This window comes from Salvia hispanica, chromosome 2, assembly GCF_029641045.1.
Source record: "Salvia hispanica isolate PSC_SH4W2 chromosome 2, Shi_PSC_v1, whole genome shotgun sequence".
Lineage (NCBI taxonomy): Eukaryota > Viridiplantae > Streptophyta > Magnoliopsida > Lamiales > Lamiaceae > Salvia > Salvia hispanica.
In genome coordinates, this window is record NC_142693.1 from 37,342,705 (window position 1) to 37,361,806 (window position 19,102).

The 19,102-nt window shown below is 33.4% G+C and overlaps 2 protein-coding genes across 2 annotated transcripts; both read left to right on the forward strand.

The window, feature by feature from the left end:
* Nucleotides 1-1,426: 1,426 nt before the first annotated feature.
* On the forward strand, nucleotides 1,427-4,897 carry LOC125202211 (F-box protein PP2-A15). The gene is made up of 3 exons (XM_048100576.2): nucleotides 1,427-1,930; nucleotides 2,527-2,645; nucleotides 4,195-4,897. Exons 1-3 carry the CDS (start codon nucleotides 1,619-1,621, stop codon nucleotides 4,655-4,657), a joined length of 894 nt encoding a protein of 297 aa, XP_047956533.1. The 5' UTR covers nucleotides 1,427-1,618; the 3' UTR covers nucleotides 4,658-4,897.
* A 7,345-nt stretch (nucleotides 4,898-12,242) lies between these two features.
* LOC125202303 (putative homeobox-leucine zipper protein ATHB-51) lies at nucleotides 12,243-14,341 on the forward strand. Its single transcript, XM_048100682.2, has 3 exons — nucleotides 12,243-12,545; nucleotides 12,838-13,148; nucleotides 13,741-14,341. Exons 1-3 carry the CDS (start codon nucleotides 12,446-12,448, stop codon nucleotides 13,999-14,001), a joined length of 672 nt encoding a protein of 223 aa, XP_047956639.1. The 5' UTR covers nucleotides 12,243-12,445; the 3' UTR covers nucleotides 14,002-14,341.
* Nucleotides 14,342-19,102: the final 4,761 nt, after the last annotated feature.

The window sequence follows — 19,102 nt, forward strand, 5'->3', positions numbered from 1 at the left end:
ACAATTTCATCTTTATTTAATGAGCACCGAGTGGTGTTCACTTTTGCGCCTATAACGTGTCAAACAAAATATGCATGCACATAGGTCGAATTGTCGAACGATAGAGTAGTTAATGTAAGATAGAGTAGTTAATGTACTATGAGATAATAGGCTCGAGTTCAATCCATTATAATGCAATTTTTAAATTTCTATTCATTTACGTATAAAAAAATATGTATGCACACAGTTTTTACCCTTTTAATTTCTGTTTTATCCCATATGAGGTTTAAAAATGAAAGAAAGCTACTGAAAAAATATTAATAAAATGTAAATTATATAATTATAATTAAATATGAGTGAAATGAGTAATAGAACGAAATATACTTACAAAAAAAATTAGTAAAATGTATTTACGAACGAATTAAAAAGAAGTTCTAAGATATAATTGTGGATGGATTGAAATATATTTGTCTTGGTCACCAGCCAATCAAGGTAATGGATAATAAAACAATTATTTCTAGCTAGTGGAATTTCTATTGCCAAACTATATTAATTATAAGGCTGTTAGATTTGTCAGTGTTGCATTGGACACTAATATTATAAAAACAATTATTTCTTCTAGCTAATGGAATTTCTATTGCCAAACTACATTAATTATACGGCTGTTAGTAATCATTAATTTTATGTTTTGTTTCATTACCATATTGTCATTTACCCAATGATTGCTCTATATTAGATACGTTTTCGTATGCTATGCAAATGAAGTGCGATATGTTTGAACAAAAACTCTCTACCATCTATAAAATGGAAGTACATCAAATGAGTCAATATATAAAATTAGTTGTGATAAATACTACATTATACAAAAATAGAATTTGAGTCACTTATTAGATTCAAATTCTGATCAATAAATTAATAAGCAAATGACTGAATCCATCACATATTTTCATCACTATTTAAAAAAAGGCTCGTCTTTTGAAAGTCACTGTTAGATTATTGAATATCTCTGACTAGCCTAGAAATAACATTGAAAAGCATGTTTTAGAAAATAAAAAGTCCCACCCGTGATCTAATTTGGTGAAGTGTGGTATTTACTTTATCTAATAAAACCATGGGAATCAATTAATCGTTTTGACCAATTAATTTAATCCACGATCTAGGCACAATTAATTTTCAAACCATTTCAACAATATTTCAATTCGATTCGTGACAATTTCAACTTTCTTAATTTTACCCACCCAAAGTTTTGAAGCATAGATTTAAACAATCTTCAACTTTAACTAAATTATCGAATTTAAATCTAATACAACTTTGATTGGTCGAGAATAAATAGAATTCCAACCTTCCCTAACTTGGCTAATTATAAGTCAATTTATTTGAAACTAAATTGTATATTGACTAACTTTAGAGATAGCAAACTAATGAAAACGAAATGCGCCATTTTTAGTTGTCTGGATATTTTTTGATTCTATTTCCAATTAAACATTTAAATGACCAGAAAAAGTAATGGCGGAGCTGTAGAGTTGCAGTCGCCGATACAAAAAGTTTCCCTCTCCCCACCGCCTTGCGGCGTTCCTCCACCACAATTTTCTTCCGGAATCACCGGCGTACGGCAATCGCAGGCGCTAATTGCGTGTATATGGGGGCATCATTGTCGAATTTGGGGGAAAACGGGTCGGGCAGCGGCGGACCGGGTCTAGGGGATATACCGGAGAGCTGCGTTGCGTGCGTCTTTCTCTACCTATCGCCGCCGGAGATATGCAATTTGGCTCGCCTCAATCGCGCCTTCCGCAGTGCCGCCTCATCCGACGCCGTATGGGAGGCGAAGCTCCCCTCCAATTACCACCACCTCCTCCAGCTTCTCTCGCAACCCGCTCTTTGTGAAAACCTCTCCAGAAAGGATATTTTTGCCTTCCTCGCACGCCCTAACCTCTTCGACGACGCCAACAAGGCATGTCCTCGATGTTTTTGCGCTTTTTCGACTCTAATTTCTATTACTCTCAGTTTGATTATTTTCAACCACTTCAAATAAATATTTCTGCGGCAGTTTATCAATTGGGATCGTCTCCGTTGCAGCGATTTTGATTTTTGACTTTTTTGTGCTTTTTATTTGTTTGTTGTGTTATTAAATGCTGCGATGGTTAAGATATGGAGGATATTCGTTCTGTGCGAATGATTAATGAATATAGTTTTCAATCAGTTGAGTTATTTATTTTTTGAAATGTTATTAACTGACTTTTCATTTTGGAATGAAGTTTACGATTTTCAGCTTATCAATTCCCAATTTCTATCTGTTAGGATGTGTGCTGCTGCTAGTTATTGTTTATCAAAGGGATGTTTTTTAATGCTGTTTCATTATCATGTTATACAACATTTTACTCAAAAATTTAACATTTTGCTGAATCGTCAGGCCATTGTTTTCTTGAAATCATTAAGCTCCTAATGTAGGGTTGCTCTTTTTTGATTGATGGAATCAGAGATCTCATCATTTGAATCTCTTTAGCATGTTTAGTTAATTGAATTTTGTTCATTGTCAATTCTTTGCAGTTGGTATGGGTGGACAGATATGCTGGGAGAGTTTGCATGTCAATATCAGCAAAGGGGTTGTCCATCACTGGCATCGACGACAGGAGATATTGGAGTTGGGTTCCTACCGAAGAATCCAGGTTAGTTTGCAACATTCTATACCTTATACTCTCAAAGTCACATATTGACAATTTGTTTCTGGTCGAAGCAAAGTGGTTTGAGACAATTTCAGATATGGTTGTATTCTATGGAAATCGTAACTTAAATTTTAATCGCACATATCCCTGACTGTTTGGGTCATGGGCTGTTCAATTTGGTTAAGATTTTATATCGAACAAGAAAAAAGCTCTTGATTATAATTGCTTCCTGGAAAAGGTACCCAGAAAGGCCAGAACCCCCAAGAAGACACTGGATGAGTTATTACACTTTCCAGTTGATGAGCTATGAATGCAGTTTCTTCCCTAACGTTTTCCACTGCTTTTTCTTTTGCTCAAGTATTTTGCTTTTCAGATAATATTGCTGATGTTTACCAGTTGGTGCCTGAGGGTTCAGATGCTTTATAATTTCACTTGACATTGATTTTGAATGTGCATGAGAAATTAACATATCATTGGCAGTTAAACCTATAGAAGACAAGAATAGTGCAGAATTGTGTGTTTAGAAATAATCTAAGGTAAAAAATAATGTGTGCTGTAGTAGTTTCTTATTTGAAAATGGATTTACTATTTAGTGTAAGGAAAACTTAAACAGATGCTTTTCAGTTGTTAAGGGAAAAGTGAAACCTTGTGCCGTATGCAATAATTTCCGTTCTGGAAGATGAAATTGCTGGCATATATTTGCATTTTAACTAAAGGTACAGAAAGCTATGCCCAGCTTTTTCTGTGTGGAAAGGGATCAGGTTAGCAAGTGCTCCATGAATTTTGGCCTTAAGGTCCTTATTGTGCAGAGTTTAATGTTTGGGTTCAGTGGTCTCTATTGATCAACCCATTAGGTTCCTATAATGTGATATGGATATGAGGTATCACAGTCTGTATAAATAATAGAGTTTGTTTTTTTATATGACTTCTGGATATGTTCTACTCAGGTACATGAAATTTTTATCTTTGGGTGCTAAAATCAGTTAAAGCAAAAGTTGTATCCTCCTTTACTGGCTTTTGCATCATAAAAGCTAGATTATGTGCATCTTTATTTGTCTGACATGCTCTAGATTGTGGTCATGGTTTATCTTCAACATGTAAATTCAGTTTTTGCTTTTTACTTCTACTTACTTGGTGAACATTTATGGCAAAATAATATCAATTCGCCATCATTATCATTGTGGTTGCATTTGTGAGACTACATTATAAAAAGTTGCTCCAGACCCTGTTCCATATTGCTTCAATGTTTAGCTCCATGAAGTAGAATTCAAGTGATCTGCACACCAATTGAATTTCAAAACAAATATAAACCTTGAAGTTAAAGTATTCTTGTTGGAAGTTGTCAGCAGTTCAATTTCACTGGTTCTACACTTAAAACTTATGTGTTTACTCTAAAACGTAAGTCTTTTCCTCGTGATACAAACCTTTTATTTGCATATACGGCAGATGGTGTGACATGAGACTCTCCCTCTAGAAATAGATCATTGGTGTTGGTACTACTACTGGTTCAAACATCTCACATGTTTATACTAATATCTTTTTTTGTTTGCAGATTTAACGTTGTAGCATATTTACAGCAAATATGGTGGTTTGAAGTTGATGGATCTGTGACGTTTCCTTTCCCACCAGATGTATACACACTGTCATTTAGGATACACCTTGGGAGATTTTCTAGGAGACTGGGGCGTCGTATCTCTCACTTTGATCACACTCATGGCTGGGATATCAAGCCCGTAAAGTTCGTGTTATCTACTTCAGGCGGCCAACACGCATCAAGTGAGTGCTTCTTAGACGACATACCAAAGGGTGATGCTAATGGGAGTTACAAACGGGGTTGTTGGATTGAGTACAAGGTGGGTCAGTTCCTAGTCAAGGAGTCGGATCCGCCCACCGAAGTACGGTTCTCAATGAAACAAATCGACTGCACGCATTCGAAAGGCGGCCTCTGCGTCGATTCAGTGTCAATCATGCCCAGTGAGCTGAAAGAACGAAGAAGCGAACGGAGTTTGCAATGAAGAGTGGTGTCTGTGTATGTTGTTTTTGTTTTATGTAGGGCTTTGTCATACACTAATACACTTCGTGAAAAGCATTTGTAATTTGGTTGTAGGTAGGTATGATCCTCTCTGCCCATGTAATCTTTATTTTGAGGGCTTTTGTAATTCATGCAGTTTTGTCTCTAATGTTTTAAGCAGATTTTTTTTCCTGCTCCTTTGTATCAAAAGTGAGAGAGAATGCAATTTTTTTATGAACTTGTATTTCATCAGTGTATCCTTTCCAGCTGATTTTGTTTCCTAACCTCTTAGACATTTAGACATTTACCTAAGATAGATAACTCATCTATGTTGGTGTTTTATAATAAAAAAAAAGTAGAGTGAACTATGCGTTTCACATACAAACGGTTCCTAAACTTTAAAAATATCATGGGTAGTCCATGGATGATAAGGTATGATCGCATTTGTGGTATTTTTTTCATTGAGTAAAAGTCAAAATTGGTCCTAAACATATAGTCAAAATACGAATTTGGTCCAAAGCATTAACTTTTTAAAAATCGGGTCCAAAACATTTGAAATCGTTATCGAAGTGGTCCTAAACATTTGAAATCGTTGTCGAAGTGGTCCTTTTCCGTAAAAAACTAACGGACAACGCCTAATTAATGATTTTTTAAACTTAATTAATATACTAATGCATAATTAATTAAACAAAATTAAATATAAAATTAATAAAATTCTAAGAAATTTCAAAATCGACTATTTCTCCCTCTTTTTCATTCTCTTCCATCTCTCCTTCGTTCTTCCTAAATCGGAATCTCTCTCTTCTTCTCTCCGGCACTCAATGTCGTCGTGTCTTTCTCTCTCTGCTCGCTCCTCCACAAATCGTCGTCATCGTGTGTTTTTCCGCATTGCTGCTGTCCGAGATCAAAACCGTCGCCGTCCACCATTGCCTACGCCATCAACCCCCATTTCTTTCGGTTCTTCACATCTCTCTCTCAATTTTCTTTCTCGGCGGTCCGGCATTGTTATCTCCGCCGACGCGGTCGTTGTTGCTGGAAGATGGTTTCGCTTCCGTCGCCTCTGCCTGCTCGTTGTCAGTCGAGAGAAAGACGCGACGCCGTTGAGCGCCAAAGAGAAGAAAAGAGAGATTTCGATTTAGGAAGAACGAAGGAGAGATGGAAGAGAAGGAAAAAGAGGAAGAAATAGTCGATTTTGAAATTTCTTAGCATTTTATTAATTTTATATTTAATTTGTTTAATTAGTTATGCATAGTATATTAGTTTAAAAAATCATTAATTAGGCGTTGACCGTTAGTTTTTGACGGAAAAGGACCACTTCGACAATGATTTCAAATGTTTAGGACCACTTCGATAACGATTTCAAATGTTTTGAACTCGATTTTTAAAAAGTGAATGTTTTGAACCAAATTCGTATTATAGCTATATGTTTAGGACCAATTTTGACCTTTATTTTTTTCATTATTCATCACAATTTTGCATAAAGAATATCCACCAACACATGAAAGGCATTTTTAGAATTTCATATTTAGATATTGGATATAATATTTTATCTATCTCTAGTATTGAATATGATATTTTCTTATAAGTTTGAGCGTGTGACATGATATTTTTCACCTCACTTTTTCAATCACTTTATATCTAATCCTCTTTAAAAAGTTAAAATAAAAAATAAAAAACTATGTAGGGCTTTGTCGTACACTAGCACACATATATACGGACCATATGGTCCACTTGCTATAGATATATAGACGGAATTGATGAGCGATGTGTATTAATTGATACTTATCTTGTATTGTAAAAAAGCAATAAATGTCACCATATACATCGTAATACCGAATCTTAGTTTTGTTTGAATAGTTGTAGGTTGGGAGTTGAAAGCTAAATATTTTTGTAGGTCGAGAGGCAACCGTGTCCGCTACCTATATCGGCAACCAACAAATATAGTAAAAATATGCATTAAATGTATGAATCAGAGTTGCAAATCGATAATGTAGAACATTTACTAGTATTAATTTAGTGGTTCACGTTAAATTAATATTGGTGATCGATCCCATTTATTGATTTATCTGTATTTGGTACTCAAGGACTTTCCTTTGGATCAATATTTTCTATTTTGCTCACGTAGATAATAATTCAATTTCCCAATGATTGAATAAATTTCTTCATATTTAATCTAAATAATTCAATACAGTGTGAAATCAGTACATACTATCCCATATTAGAAATTATATTCGAGTACCCGCTATTCAATCTATTAACAAAAATAATAATATTATAAAATAACTAACTCGTGATAGATTTTGTAAACAAGGAGTACTTTTTATATATATTTTTATTATATTTTAATAATAAATTTTCCTTTGTATTGTAGCCAGAATAGATCATATGAGAATCTTAAGTTGACAAAAAATTTGTCAAGTTACATATCACATTAATGTTTGTTTGATTAATTAGAATATTAATTTGCACACGACGTAAATAAGTTAGTAAGCACATCGTACAATTTCTAATTATATAATCGAAATTTAATTTTTAATCTTTCATTAGAATCTAGAGTATAAAGGGGTGTTCGGTTTGCAAAATTGTATCCGGGATTAAATTTTAATGTGTTTGGTTCATGAGATTTAACCCCATAACTCAATCCTAAGGGGCCGTTTGGTAGCTATGTTTCGCCTAGATAAGAGATTAATGTGGGTTTATTTGTGTGTTTGGTAGTTATGTTACCAAACATAGTAGCCCGTATTTTATTTCCGGCCCGCACAAAGCCCACTGAAAATCTTATGTTTTAGTCATATTTGTAACTACCCAAAATCCTATGTTATTTATCATGGAAGCCTAGTTAAGTTAGCAAAATACAATTTTACCCATCAAAATTTCTAACCCATCAATTTTACTTAGTTGTTGCATTGAAGGACGTCATTTTCCTATTAAATCATATTAAGAATTTTGTTGATGTCAATTTGTTGTTCTAATTATATTACTTTGTTATTTTATTTACATTATATTATATTATAATATTCTCATTATATTACTTTATGTTCTCATTATATTACTTTACATTAAATCGTATTATATTCTCATTATATTACTTTATTTACATTATATTATATTATACTTATAATTACGTAATACTTGAAGGCAATTGCTTTTGTTTTGAACATAAATATACGATGTTGTTCAATCCACAAACGCTTTAAACTTCAAAAAAATTGAACATATAAAATTTGGTACTTGATAAAATATTTTCATATAGAATTTTTCCAAAATAATAATTGATTATTCATAAAATTTGTCCAATATTATTAATGCTCACAAAAATAGAATACCAAAATAAATATAAGTTTTTTGATATAAAGATGCTAATTTTTGTAAGGAGTTTAGCTTGAAAAGATGTTAATTTTAAACAAAATAGGAATAATTAGGGTAAAATGATGATAGTTTAGTAATTAACTTAAACTAATGAGGATAATTTTGACAATCATAATTTTAATCCTTACTTGTGACTTATTGTACCAAACACTACAATAAGATAACTCACAATTATCTTAATCTACCAAACACCCAATATATGTAAATTAACTAATCGAAACTATGATTACTATCATAATGGTATCATGTCTAGTCGAAACATGACATAGCTACCAAACGAGCCCTAAATGGATAATCATAGGATAATTAGTTAAACCTAACTCCTTATTACTAAAATAATCTCATAACTCAATCCTAGATTGTATCTTAATATTATTTTATGTTGGAAACCGAATACCACTAAGTGTATAACTTATCAAGCGTTCGTAGAAAATTATTTATCTTCGAATATCATGATATACGTACGACTCAATTAAGAAAACGATGATGAATATTTTAACTTTTCTAATGATAATGAAACCTAGCCATTCTCTTAATTCCTAGATTAAGTTTATGGACATTGTATTTCGTGTATAGGAGAATTTCATGTATTTCAAGAGTAAGCTTATGAATTATCAATATTAAATAATCAATTACTATAGTTTTAGAGCGTAGTTAGCTAGGTAGCCTAGCTATATACGTGTACATCCATGGCATAATTGGTTTTTGTACGATGAGATGAAATGATGTATATCTGCTAGATAAACTAGAAAATTCATAAAGCCTTTAATTAATTTTGTGATTCTAATAAATAAATTTAAATCAAATAATAATAATTTGGTTATGAATGTGTAGGGATATAGGAAAGGGCGCCTCTATTCGGCCCCCAACTTTAATGGGACTGTGATAGTTCGATTATCTCGTTCATTTAGCTCCAAAAAATTTATTTATATTTTGAAGTATTCGTCACAAAACAAATCAATTTCCCCCTAAACTCACAACCAAAATCAAAATCAACGTAAATGAGTTAATAGTTTTTTTTTTATAGAAAAATGAGTTGATAAAGAAAAATACTTTATCTTCCGTAATAAATGTCGCACTCGAGTAATGATATGAGATTTTAGGAGATGTTTTAGAAGTGGCGAGAGAAAATATTATATTTATATTAATACAGGAGAAATTTTTTTTCTAAAAAAAAAAAGTGGCATATCTTATGGGACAAACTAACAAGAAAGTGTGACATGAGACAGATGGAATATAAAAATATCCTCTACGGCCTTGGGGGCATTTCAGTCCAAAAAATGATAATATGCAAAAGAAAAAAAAACAAGCAAAACATCAAAGTCCACAAACCCCAAAATGACATTTTTAAAGTTCAGGATCACATATATGCAAACGAACAACGATCAAGTCCAAAGACATTTTTTTATAGTTCACTCTGAATTGAAATATTCAAAGAGCGAATAATTAGATTTAATTATATAAGATAAAACATAATTAAATAATCGTTACACTCACTGTGTCTTGTTATAAGTGGTGTTGATTATATGATCTACCACTTTATATGATTGGGAGTTTGAAAATGTAAAAGGAGAAGGTTAAACTTTTCTTTTGAAATTAGTTTAATACCTTAAAATTTAATGGCAATGAACGGAATCAAATTGGTACGTGTAATTAACTATGCCTTTTTTTTTTTCCGAGGGAACATCTTTTTTAGTCCATGAACTTTGTCAAAGTATCATTTTAGGTCCGTGAACTTTTAAAATATCATTTCAGGTCCATCAATTATGGGTTAATATCATTTGAAGTACTTTTTTACTATTTCTAAGTTTTTCTGGACGAAAATACCCTCGATACCTTAAAGGATATATATTTTTAATAAACTTATCATATACTCATATTTTTTATAAATATCTTTACAATATATTTTTGACGAATTTTCTAAATATAATTTGACCTTCAATATTACTCCCTCCGTCCGCCATTAGGAGTCTCATTCCTTGGCGGCACGGGTTTTAAGAAAATGTTAAGAAAAGTGGGTGGAAAAATGTTAGTGGAATATGGTCCCACTTGTATATATTAGTTTTAAATGATATGTGAGTGGAATGAGTTAGGTGAAGGTGAGACCCTATTACTATTTATGGTAAAAATGAACCGGGACTCTTATCCGCGGACGAACTAAAATGGAAAAACGGGACTCCTATTCATGGACGGAGGGAGTATCACTTAATTATGTGACAAGTAAAATTGCTTCTTCAATTTTTATATTAAAGAATTTTAAAATTGAATAAAGAACTTTTCTTTAATAATAAAAAATTTAATAAGGATCTTTTCTTGCATGTCACTTAATTACAAAATTAAGTGATAATATTGAAGGTCAAATTATATTTTAAAAATTCATCAAAAATATATAGTAAAGATATTTATAAAAAATATGAGTATAAGATAAGTTTATTAAAAATATATATCCTTTAAGGTATCAAGGGTATTTTTGTCCAAAAAAACTTGGAAATAGTTAAAAAGTATTTCAAATGATATTAACCCATAGTTGATGGACCTGAAATGATATTTTCAAAGTTCACAGACCTAAAATGATATTTTGATAAAGTTTGTAGATAAAAAAAAAATGTTCCCTTTTTTTATTTGTAGCATTAACTAATAGTTTGCCAGTAATTAATTTTACTCGGATGAAGGATTTTGGCTTTGAAGTGAGTTCAATAATGGAGTGTGTTTTAAATGCTATTTACGGCTCGAGTTGGTATTTTTTTACGAGGGAAACAATGTGATTAGAATACATGGTACACCATTCAGTGAATCCAAATATCATGTTAAAATGCCCTTTAATTTTTTTTTTCTTTCAAAAAGGGCAGAATAATATAATAAAATTAAATTCGAGATCCATCTCATATAACTATAGGTGCGTGTTTCAAAAGAGATTAATACATGTAAAAACTCTTTTTAAAGTTCAATCAAGCAACTAAAACAAACGATAACAAGCAAAGCAGCAAATCCAATACAGACCACACAAACCAAACCAGGAAGAGAATCTTTATCACCAGAAATTCGGTCACCGACCTTTTAAATTACGATCAAAGGCATCAAATATGCATTTTCTTCTCAATCCCCAATTTGGTTCAAAACCTTTATACTCCCTCCGTCCAAAAAAACAACAGTCACATATGTGGACAACACGAATTTTAATTGAAAGTGGTAAAGTGAGATAGAAGAAAGAAAATGTAGGTAAAGTGAGAGAAATATGGAGAAAAAAGTGAGTAAAGTATGAGAGATAAACTTTCTATTTTTAAAAACGAGACTTTTATTCTTAATATTCCAAATTGATCATGAGATGACAGTAAAATATAAATATGCACAACTTCTTACCAAATTTGCAAAAGAGAGTGCTCCGAAGTCCAAAAGAGAAGACACTTGGTCAGTTCATTGGGTAGCCAAATGGAGATTTTCTAGCGAACACAATAGCAGTAGGGATTCTTCAATCGAATTAAGAAAATGTGTTCCAGCGTCTTTACAAAAAACACAACATTCATCTTCAATCACAAGGATGTCAATTCTGCTTAGTCTATCTTTGGTATTGAGTCTTAAACTACATATATGAAATGATTGGTCGTGACATAATGAGGTTCTTTCCGAAAGAGGCATCTTTGCTATGTCGGAGTGCTACGTACCATTGTCAAGACATTTATTAACCAGCAAAATAAAGTTAGAAACAAAACAAAAAAACACATTCCAAAAAATAAAAGATTTCCCCTCTGTTGCATTGCCCATCTCCATCTATTATTATCTCATACTCACATTTCATTTGTATAAGATGTCATTCTTAATTCTGAGAAGACAACTATTATATAATGGATCCCTTTAGTTTCTTGGCAACCCCTTGAATTTCTTGATTAAAGCTTTTGAAATTTGTAATGTAGCTTGCTGAATTTTTTATTATTTCAAGTCCATTACTATAACATCTCTAAGAGTGAAATGTGTAGATGTACCCCATATATATCTTTTTTTTGTTAGAGCTGTATATTGTTTTGTCGCATATACTATACTATAATTCATATGATTACATATTCAATATATGGAGTACTTTATAAAACATGCCTTATTAACATAGTATAAATGAATGTATTCCTTCCAAACTTGTAATTTAATTAGAGAGAGATGATGGCATGGTAATAACTATTAACTAATAGTATACCAATACGGCCGAGCCATTACTTATATTTCTATTTCAATCCCTCTCACCAAACCGATCGACGCCACCTTCTTTAACTCTCTCTGTCTCCTTCACACACAGCACACGCATTGTTGGACTACACACTCTTGGCGGTGCTTTCCTTGTAGCATACTATAAATTTGTGCTCCCACAAACCAACAGATAAAACACATCCTTAATTTGTGTGTTGAATCTCTAGAAAAGAAGATATTACATAGCATGGATTGGAATGGTAATCTTCGAATGCCTTTTGTTCCTCGACCTCCAGACACCTCCAACTTCAACTTTCTCTACAACTGCAGCTTCGACCACTTCCCAGGTATATATATCTTCATTTATCATGACATAGTAGCTATTGTTTCTAAATAAAATCCAACTCTCATCTTCCACTTGAGTCTTGTTATCATATGTTTTGGAAAAATCCACACTTGATCAGTCCATTCCATTCCATGATTAACAAACCCTAAATAAGGATTAATTGATAAGATTATAAACTGATGAGATGAGCTTAATTGTAGTGTTATAATTTACTCCTAAAGAAAAATCATGAGCCTTAATGTATAGATACTAATTGACCAAATTAAAAATCCTCCAACATATTTATTTTATAGTGGGGGTAGAAATGAAGCAACATGCGATGATGGAGAAGAACATGAATCAGTTGATGGTGGATCCGAAGAAGAAGCGGTTGAGCAACGAGCAGCTGGAGCTGCTGGAAAACAGTTTCCAAGAGGAGATAAAGCTGGATCCGGACCGGAAGATGAAGCTCTCCAAGGAGCTAGGGCTGCAGCCGCGCCAGATCGCGGTCTGGTTCCAGAACCGGAGGGCTCGATGGAAGGGCAAGCAGCTCGAGCGCTTGTACGACGCGCTTAAACAGGAGTACGATGCTGTTTCTAGGGATAAGCACAAGTTGCAACAGGAGGTACTTACTCACATATTCTTGTTCATTCTTAGCTATAATTGCATTAATTTATTCAACCGCTTCTGCATGTTTGTTCTATTATTGCTTTTTTCAACTTCTGTATTTACTGTATGTGGTTAATGAGCATAAGTCATTATCTGATTTTTCATGTTTTTTATTTAAGGACTTGTAGAACTTACTCTCTGCATGTCTGATTTATCTATTTCTTTTTATGTAAAAAAATAAATAATTTCTTATGCTTTTAGAACCTAGTATTGTTTGTATGTACAGTAGCTGCTGTCTAGATGTATATATACACATGTAGAAACATTCTGCTCCAAAGAAATTATTAGCCATGCTTCTTTATACCGGCAATAATGTTTCTATATGATTATTAATGTTTTTTTCATATATTACTAATATTATTGTGACAGTCATAACATGAGCACAGAGAGTAATTGATCTAAGTTGATTTCTAGTTATTTTATGTGATGTATCATTATATTCCTTGTATAAATTCCTATCAACTACTGAGGTTTAGATAATAGCTTAATTGACACTTTACAGTTTCTAACAAAAGTTACTAATAGATTTATGACATTCAATAAATTAGGTTATGGCTCTGAGGGCAATTCTGAAGGAACAAGTGGCAAAAAAACAAGTATCAACCGGCTACACAGACGTTTCTGGAGAAGAAACGGTGGAAAGCACATCGATTCCAAGCTTCGAGAAGCAACATCCAGTGGTGGAGACTGAGGGGATGACGGCGGGGAGTAGCCTCCACCAGATGGCAGAGTGCAACTACATGGAGGAGTACAATAATACAGTGATGATACCTCCCTACTGGGCTACCTCTATGCCTTCTTGTCCTTGAATAAACTCAATTACTGCTGCACCTTAATGACTTGTTGTTTGTACATCTTAATTCTTCCTTTTCAAACTTAACATGTTATGCTAATGCTAAGAGTTTGTAGCTAGGTCGACCTAAGTGCTTTTTAGGGTGAGGTTTAGCTCCACTAGCAGAGTTAACTAGTTTGTTTATCTGTTTAGGTGGTGGTTGAGGCTCTTTAGATTTATTCTCGTGTGGTATTTCATATTTGGTATTACTTCTCGTATTTAATTTCATTACTGTGTATCGCTGAAATGAAATACAAGCAGTAATATTGAATTATTTAGGGGGATTTTAATGACAAGTATTAATTTGTTAGCTTCAACTATATATCATGGATTCTACTATAAAATTCATCTTGTTAGTGTTTTGCTTTTTTGCTTATAATTTAGGGTTAGAAGATATATATGTGCTCGAGAATCATCTTCAATATCATGTCTTTTCTTCTATATATGCAATTATGACTCTTTTCATGAACCACATAATTGTGAAAACTGCATAGAAATAATTTACTGGCGAAATATTTAAACACTGTCAAGGGCATTCACTATCACACATGGTGCTTTTAATTGTTGTGAACAAATTAATCTATTTCATAGAATGGGAACTTAATGTTGTTAATTTCAAACAGTATATAACTTCATTTTAATTTTGGTCCGCTTTTATTATTTGCAACTAGTAATCAATGTACGTGGGTATATCATAATACATGAAACATGACAGACGATGAGTATTAAATCAAATAATAACTCATTCGTTAAAATAAGAAATCGAGCCGTCAATGGATTTAAAACTACCAGTTACCGGCCAGTCCATTATTGAATCTCACTATTTTCCAAAAGGGAAGAATTTTATAGATCAAATGCAGTTCGGAGTGAATAGCAATAGTCCTAACTCCAAAGTAAAGGATTTGCAGCGAAAGACATAAATGGAAAAAAGATTGTATCACTTTTGTAAAACTTGAATATTAATCGGATGAGGATGATGATGATGATACAAACTTAATTAGTTTGCTATTTATAGCGTACATAGAAGGATCTAGATGCTAACAAACTGCTAACGAACATTTCATCAAATGAAGTGACAACATAACAATATATGATCTGGTAATTAAAGACCACATGTTGCATGTTATGTTGATTTCTCCTTGCATCCAAGTCCAAAATATCCTCTCAGCTCTTAGTCCATGAACAATCCAGCTAGATTCTCTCGCTCAACATTCTTCACTTGTTGATCAGACGTAGTGTGTGGATGTGCAGACTGCAGACCTTTCACTCTTTAGTTTTTCATTTGATCCTTCTTAACACAAGCACCCTTAGTGATGCCAAAAGGTTAACAAATTCTCCCAATTCAAGGGAGGCGAGTGAGCAAACTCCCAATTTATTCCACAGCCTTGCGACGAATTGCAGGCATAGAGGTTTGGTCAATACTGTCCGAATAAAAGAAAATAAAATTAATTTTTGTAGTAAAAATATCGTAGAATTATTTAGATAATTTTAGTAAGTAAAATTTGGATAGTTTATAGTAGAATTATGTACGTGAATATCTAGATAGTTTGTAGTAAAATTATATAGATATCGAATTATATAGACAAATTCTAAAATATAAAAAGAATGTCTATAGACTATAATATTGCACAAGTTAGAAACTTGAAAAGTAAAGTGATAATAAATCTAAGTCGCAATATCTCTAAACCCTATTTTATACGTTCCACCACTACAAAAAAGTCGGCCTTTTCCAAGCACCGACTGTGCTCGGAAATGTCAAAAAGTGCTCAGAATTAACCATATACAAGATGTGCTTTGCAAATGGCTCGTCGGAAACATTTCCGAGGAAGTTCCGAGAGCGACCATGAAAAGGAGCACTGTGTGTGCTAGGAAAAAAACTCATCTGAAAGTTTTTCGAGAGCAGTGTGAGTGTGCTAGGAAATTTGCTAGCACAGTGCTTGAAATTCTCCTAATTGTATGTGTGCTAGGAAATTTGCTAGCAACTAATCAGTACTCAGAATTGTCCTCACTTGAAATGTGCAAGTACTTATTTGTGATCGGATATTTGCGAAAATTTCTGTATATAGGATTTATATTATCATTATTTACGAAATTGATAAAATAAACTATAATATAATAAAACAATAATAGCAAAAATCAAATATTGCATAAAACAAAAACATCATTTTACACTTAAAAAAAAGATAGTTGATTAGGCAGTTCACAATACTAAATTGGTTTACTTCAAAGGAAGTTAGTTAGTTAAGGAGTTCAAAATATGATTGTTTCACTTCAAATGGAGTTCATAACACTAGCCACTTGACAATTGGTTGAACTGTTCACTGAAGATCTGCAGTTGGTCTTGCAACAATCTTGTTTTTTAGTTTGACTCATGCACTTTCGCAAGTTCTTCCTGCATTTTCTCTTGCACCTCATTTATAACCTCAACTCTGACTTGTTCATGTATCTCTTAGACTCGTCGCTCGACCTCGTCGGGACTAACACCGGCTGAGCCCGCAGTTCATGCAGAGGTGGATGAACTGGTAAACTAGGGAATTTTCGATAGTATGAATTTTTAGTGGGAAATTGTGCGTGGGATACTGTATATTAGCACTAGAGTTGAGTATATTTGAAAGTCATTTTTCCCGGAATTCGTCATTTTTAACATTTAAAAGGTGATCTAATATGAATAATTTAAAAAAAAGAGACACAATTATATCAATATGATTATTAAATTGTTATTTCTTTACATTTTTCATTTTGTTCTTTTTTTAAAAAAAAAGCGGGTTAAGACTGAGTTGAAAATAAACTAATGACAATATGAAATGCCTAATCTAACATGAAGAAGCCAAATATTAAGACTTGATGGTGGTTGATCCCAAAGCATCCACCCCCATCCTCCTCCCCCCATGGTGTGATAAGAAGTCCGCCGCAAAATTCCCCTCACGATGCACATGGCGCACTACTGCTGAGTCAAACTCTGAGATTAATTTACAAATCCTCCCAACTAAAGCCTTGCAACTAACAGACACCTTAAACTTTCCGAGTGTCATAGCAACCGCTACAAAGTTATCATTCTCTACCTCCAACACTCTTATTCCAAGTGTCTTTGCTAGCTCCTACCAACGGAAAATACACCAAATTTCAGCCAAAATAATAGAACATACCCCGATATTCACGACCAATCCATGTCTCCATTGCCCTATATCATCCCGAATTACGCCACCACCAAAGCTTGTCTTGATTCACTCTTCAATGATGCATCAATATATAATTTCAATATACTCGGCGGAGGGGGCTTCCAAGAGACTAATATCGGCTCTCTAGGAACTTTCTCATCTACTATGGTACAAGTCGTGCATCCTCAATATTTTTCGCCATGATAATGGCTAGAGAGATGACACTTACCCACTCCAATCGTTCCCCATTCAAGACAAAACCACATCTCTCTTCCAAATATGCCAACATCCAGTTCCAAAGATCGTGCACCATCGCACATACTTGAGGATTCCCTCCCACGCCCTTCTCGCATCCACATAGTCTCGAATCATATGCATCCGACTCTCTCTAAAGCGGCCACACACAGCGCAGATTGCACTGGCTAAGATGCGTCTTCTAACTCTGTCTTCAATAATCAAAACCCCATTATTCAACGACAGCCAAAAGAAGGTCTTAATCCGTTGGCCCATGCCAATTCCACACGCTTTTTTTTTGGTAATTCAAACTCACCCGACTCACCTGATTTTGTTCTTTTAATGGTCCCCATAAATGTTTCTCTTTCCATAATCTAATTGATTTCAAACATTAGCTTTATTACTATATACTCCATCCATCCCACTTAAGATGACCACATTCTTGAGTAGCACGAGATTTTAGGAAGTGTTGTTAGGTGGAATAAAGTAGAGAGGAAAAATATAGTTGAATATTTTAATGAGGAAAGAGGAGAGAGCAGGTTATTTCCAAAGTTGGAAAATGATCATCTTGATTGAGACAAACAAAAAAGGAAAGGTGACTATCTTGAATGGGACGGAGGGAATATTTCAGAAAAATTATTCCGAAAAAACAAATATTCATAATAGTATATAGTTATAGAGAATTGATATCTCGAGGGACTAATTGTTAGGGACAAAAGAGCGCCTCTCTCCTAAGTCTGAAATTGAATCTACTACGAGATTCTCTCCATCCATTTCTGTTCCACTCCCTTTTATTTTATTTTTCAATTAAGAAACTCTAACATTAGTATTCTCTCAATTCTTATACAGTACTACAAAACACAGTGCAGATCCACATCTCCATTGATTTCTTATTCCTCGTTCCAACTTCGTTTCTTTCATTGTGAATTCCGATTAATGTTAGTATTCTTTTGAACAATAATTTATTTCTTCCTTCCCACCTTATCTGCTACCCCAATTTAAAGATTTCAGTGAATTTTTCAATTGATTTCTACTTAACTTTATTTCGATCTATTTACATTAATTCAATTAATCTAATTTTCTGTTACGGCTAAACTCTTAATTTTCATCAAGCCAAGATCCAACTTTGCAGATTAACTAAAAAGAAACTACAAAAACTCTCAATTTTCATCAAGCCAAGATCCAACTTTTAGATTAACCATGAACAAACTTCGTTATGAAATTAGGCTGAAGGAAAAACGAGAAAAGAGTGTTTATTGAATAAGTTGTGAAAAGAGTTCATCAATGAGAGTGAGAAAGAAAAAGAGAGAGGAAAAAGACCGCATACATCTTCTGCTCTATCATACTTTTCATCAAAGAACAGAAACATTTGGATGATAGCTTACCTTTTGATTGTGATAAAATTAAATTGTCCATGAAAATAACTTGGAAATAGACGATAGAATTTTGGAAGAGAGGTAATTTTGGTTTCAATTTTATTTTGATGGAGTGGATTTTGGAATTGAAGAAGATAGGTGAGATTGAATTGGGGGAATTTCATAGATTAAGAAAAACCGAAGGAATAGGTGATGCAGATAAAGAGGCGCTCTTTTGTCGCTCATTATTAGTCGCTCAGCATTTCAATTCTCTATAGTTATGGCATCCGCAGCGCGGCTCGCCACCGCGGCGGTGAGACCGCGTTGCAAG

What these genes read in the sequence shown, in the direction of transcription:
- LOC125202211 (XM_048100576.2), top strand. Translation starts at nt 1,619, where the DNA reads ATGGGGGCATCATTGTCGAATTTGGGGGAAAACGGGTCGGGCAGCGGC. An exon ending in TCTTCGACGACGCCAACAAG is followed by an intron (nt 1,931 to 2,526) that starts GCATGTCCTCGA and finishes AATTCTTTGCAG; the next exon opens with TTGGTATGGGTGGACAGATA. An exon ending in GTTCCTACCGAAGAATCCAG is followed by an intron (nt 2,646 to 4,194) that starts GTTAGTTTGCAA and finishes TTTTGTTTGCAG; the next exon opens with ATTTAACGTTGTAGCATATT.
- LOC125202303 (XM_048100682.2), top strand. Translation starts at nt 12,446, where the DNA reads ATGGATTGGAATGGTAATCTTCGAATGCCTTTTGTTCCTCGACCTCCA. An exon ending in CAGCTTCGACCACTTCCCAG is followed by an intron (nt 12,546 to 12,837) that starts GTATATATATCT and finishes TTTATTTTATAG; the next exon opens with TGGGGGTAGAAATGAAGCAA. An exon ending in AGCACAAGTTGCAACAGGAG is followed by an intron (nt 13,149 to 13,740) that starts GTACTTACTCAC and finishes TCAATAAATTAG; the next exon opens with GTTATGGCTCTGAGGGCAAT.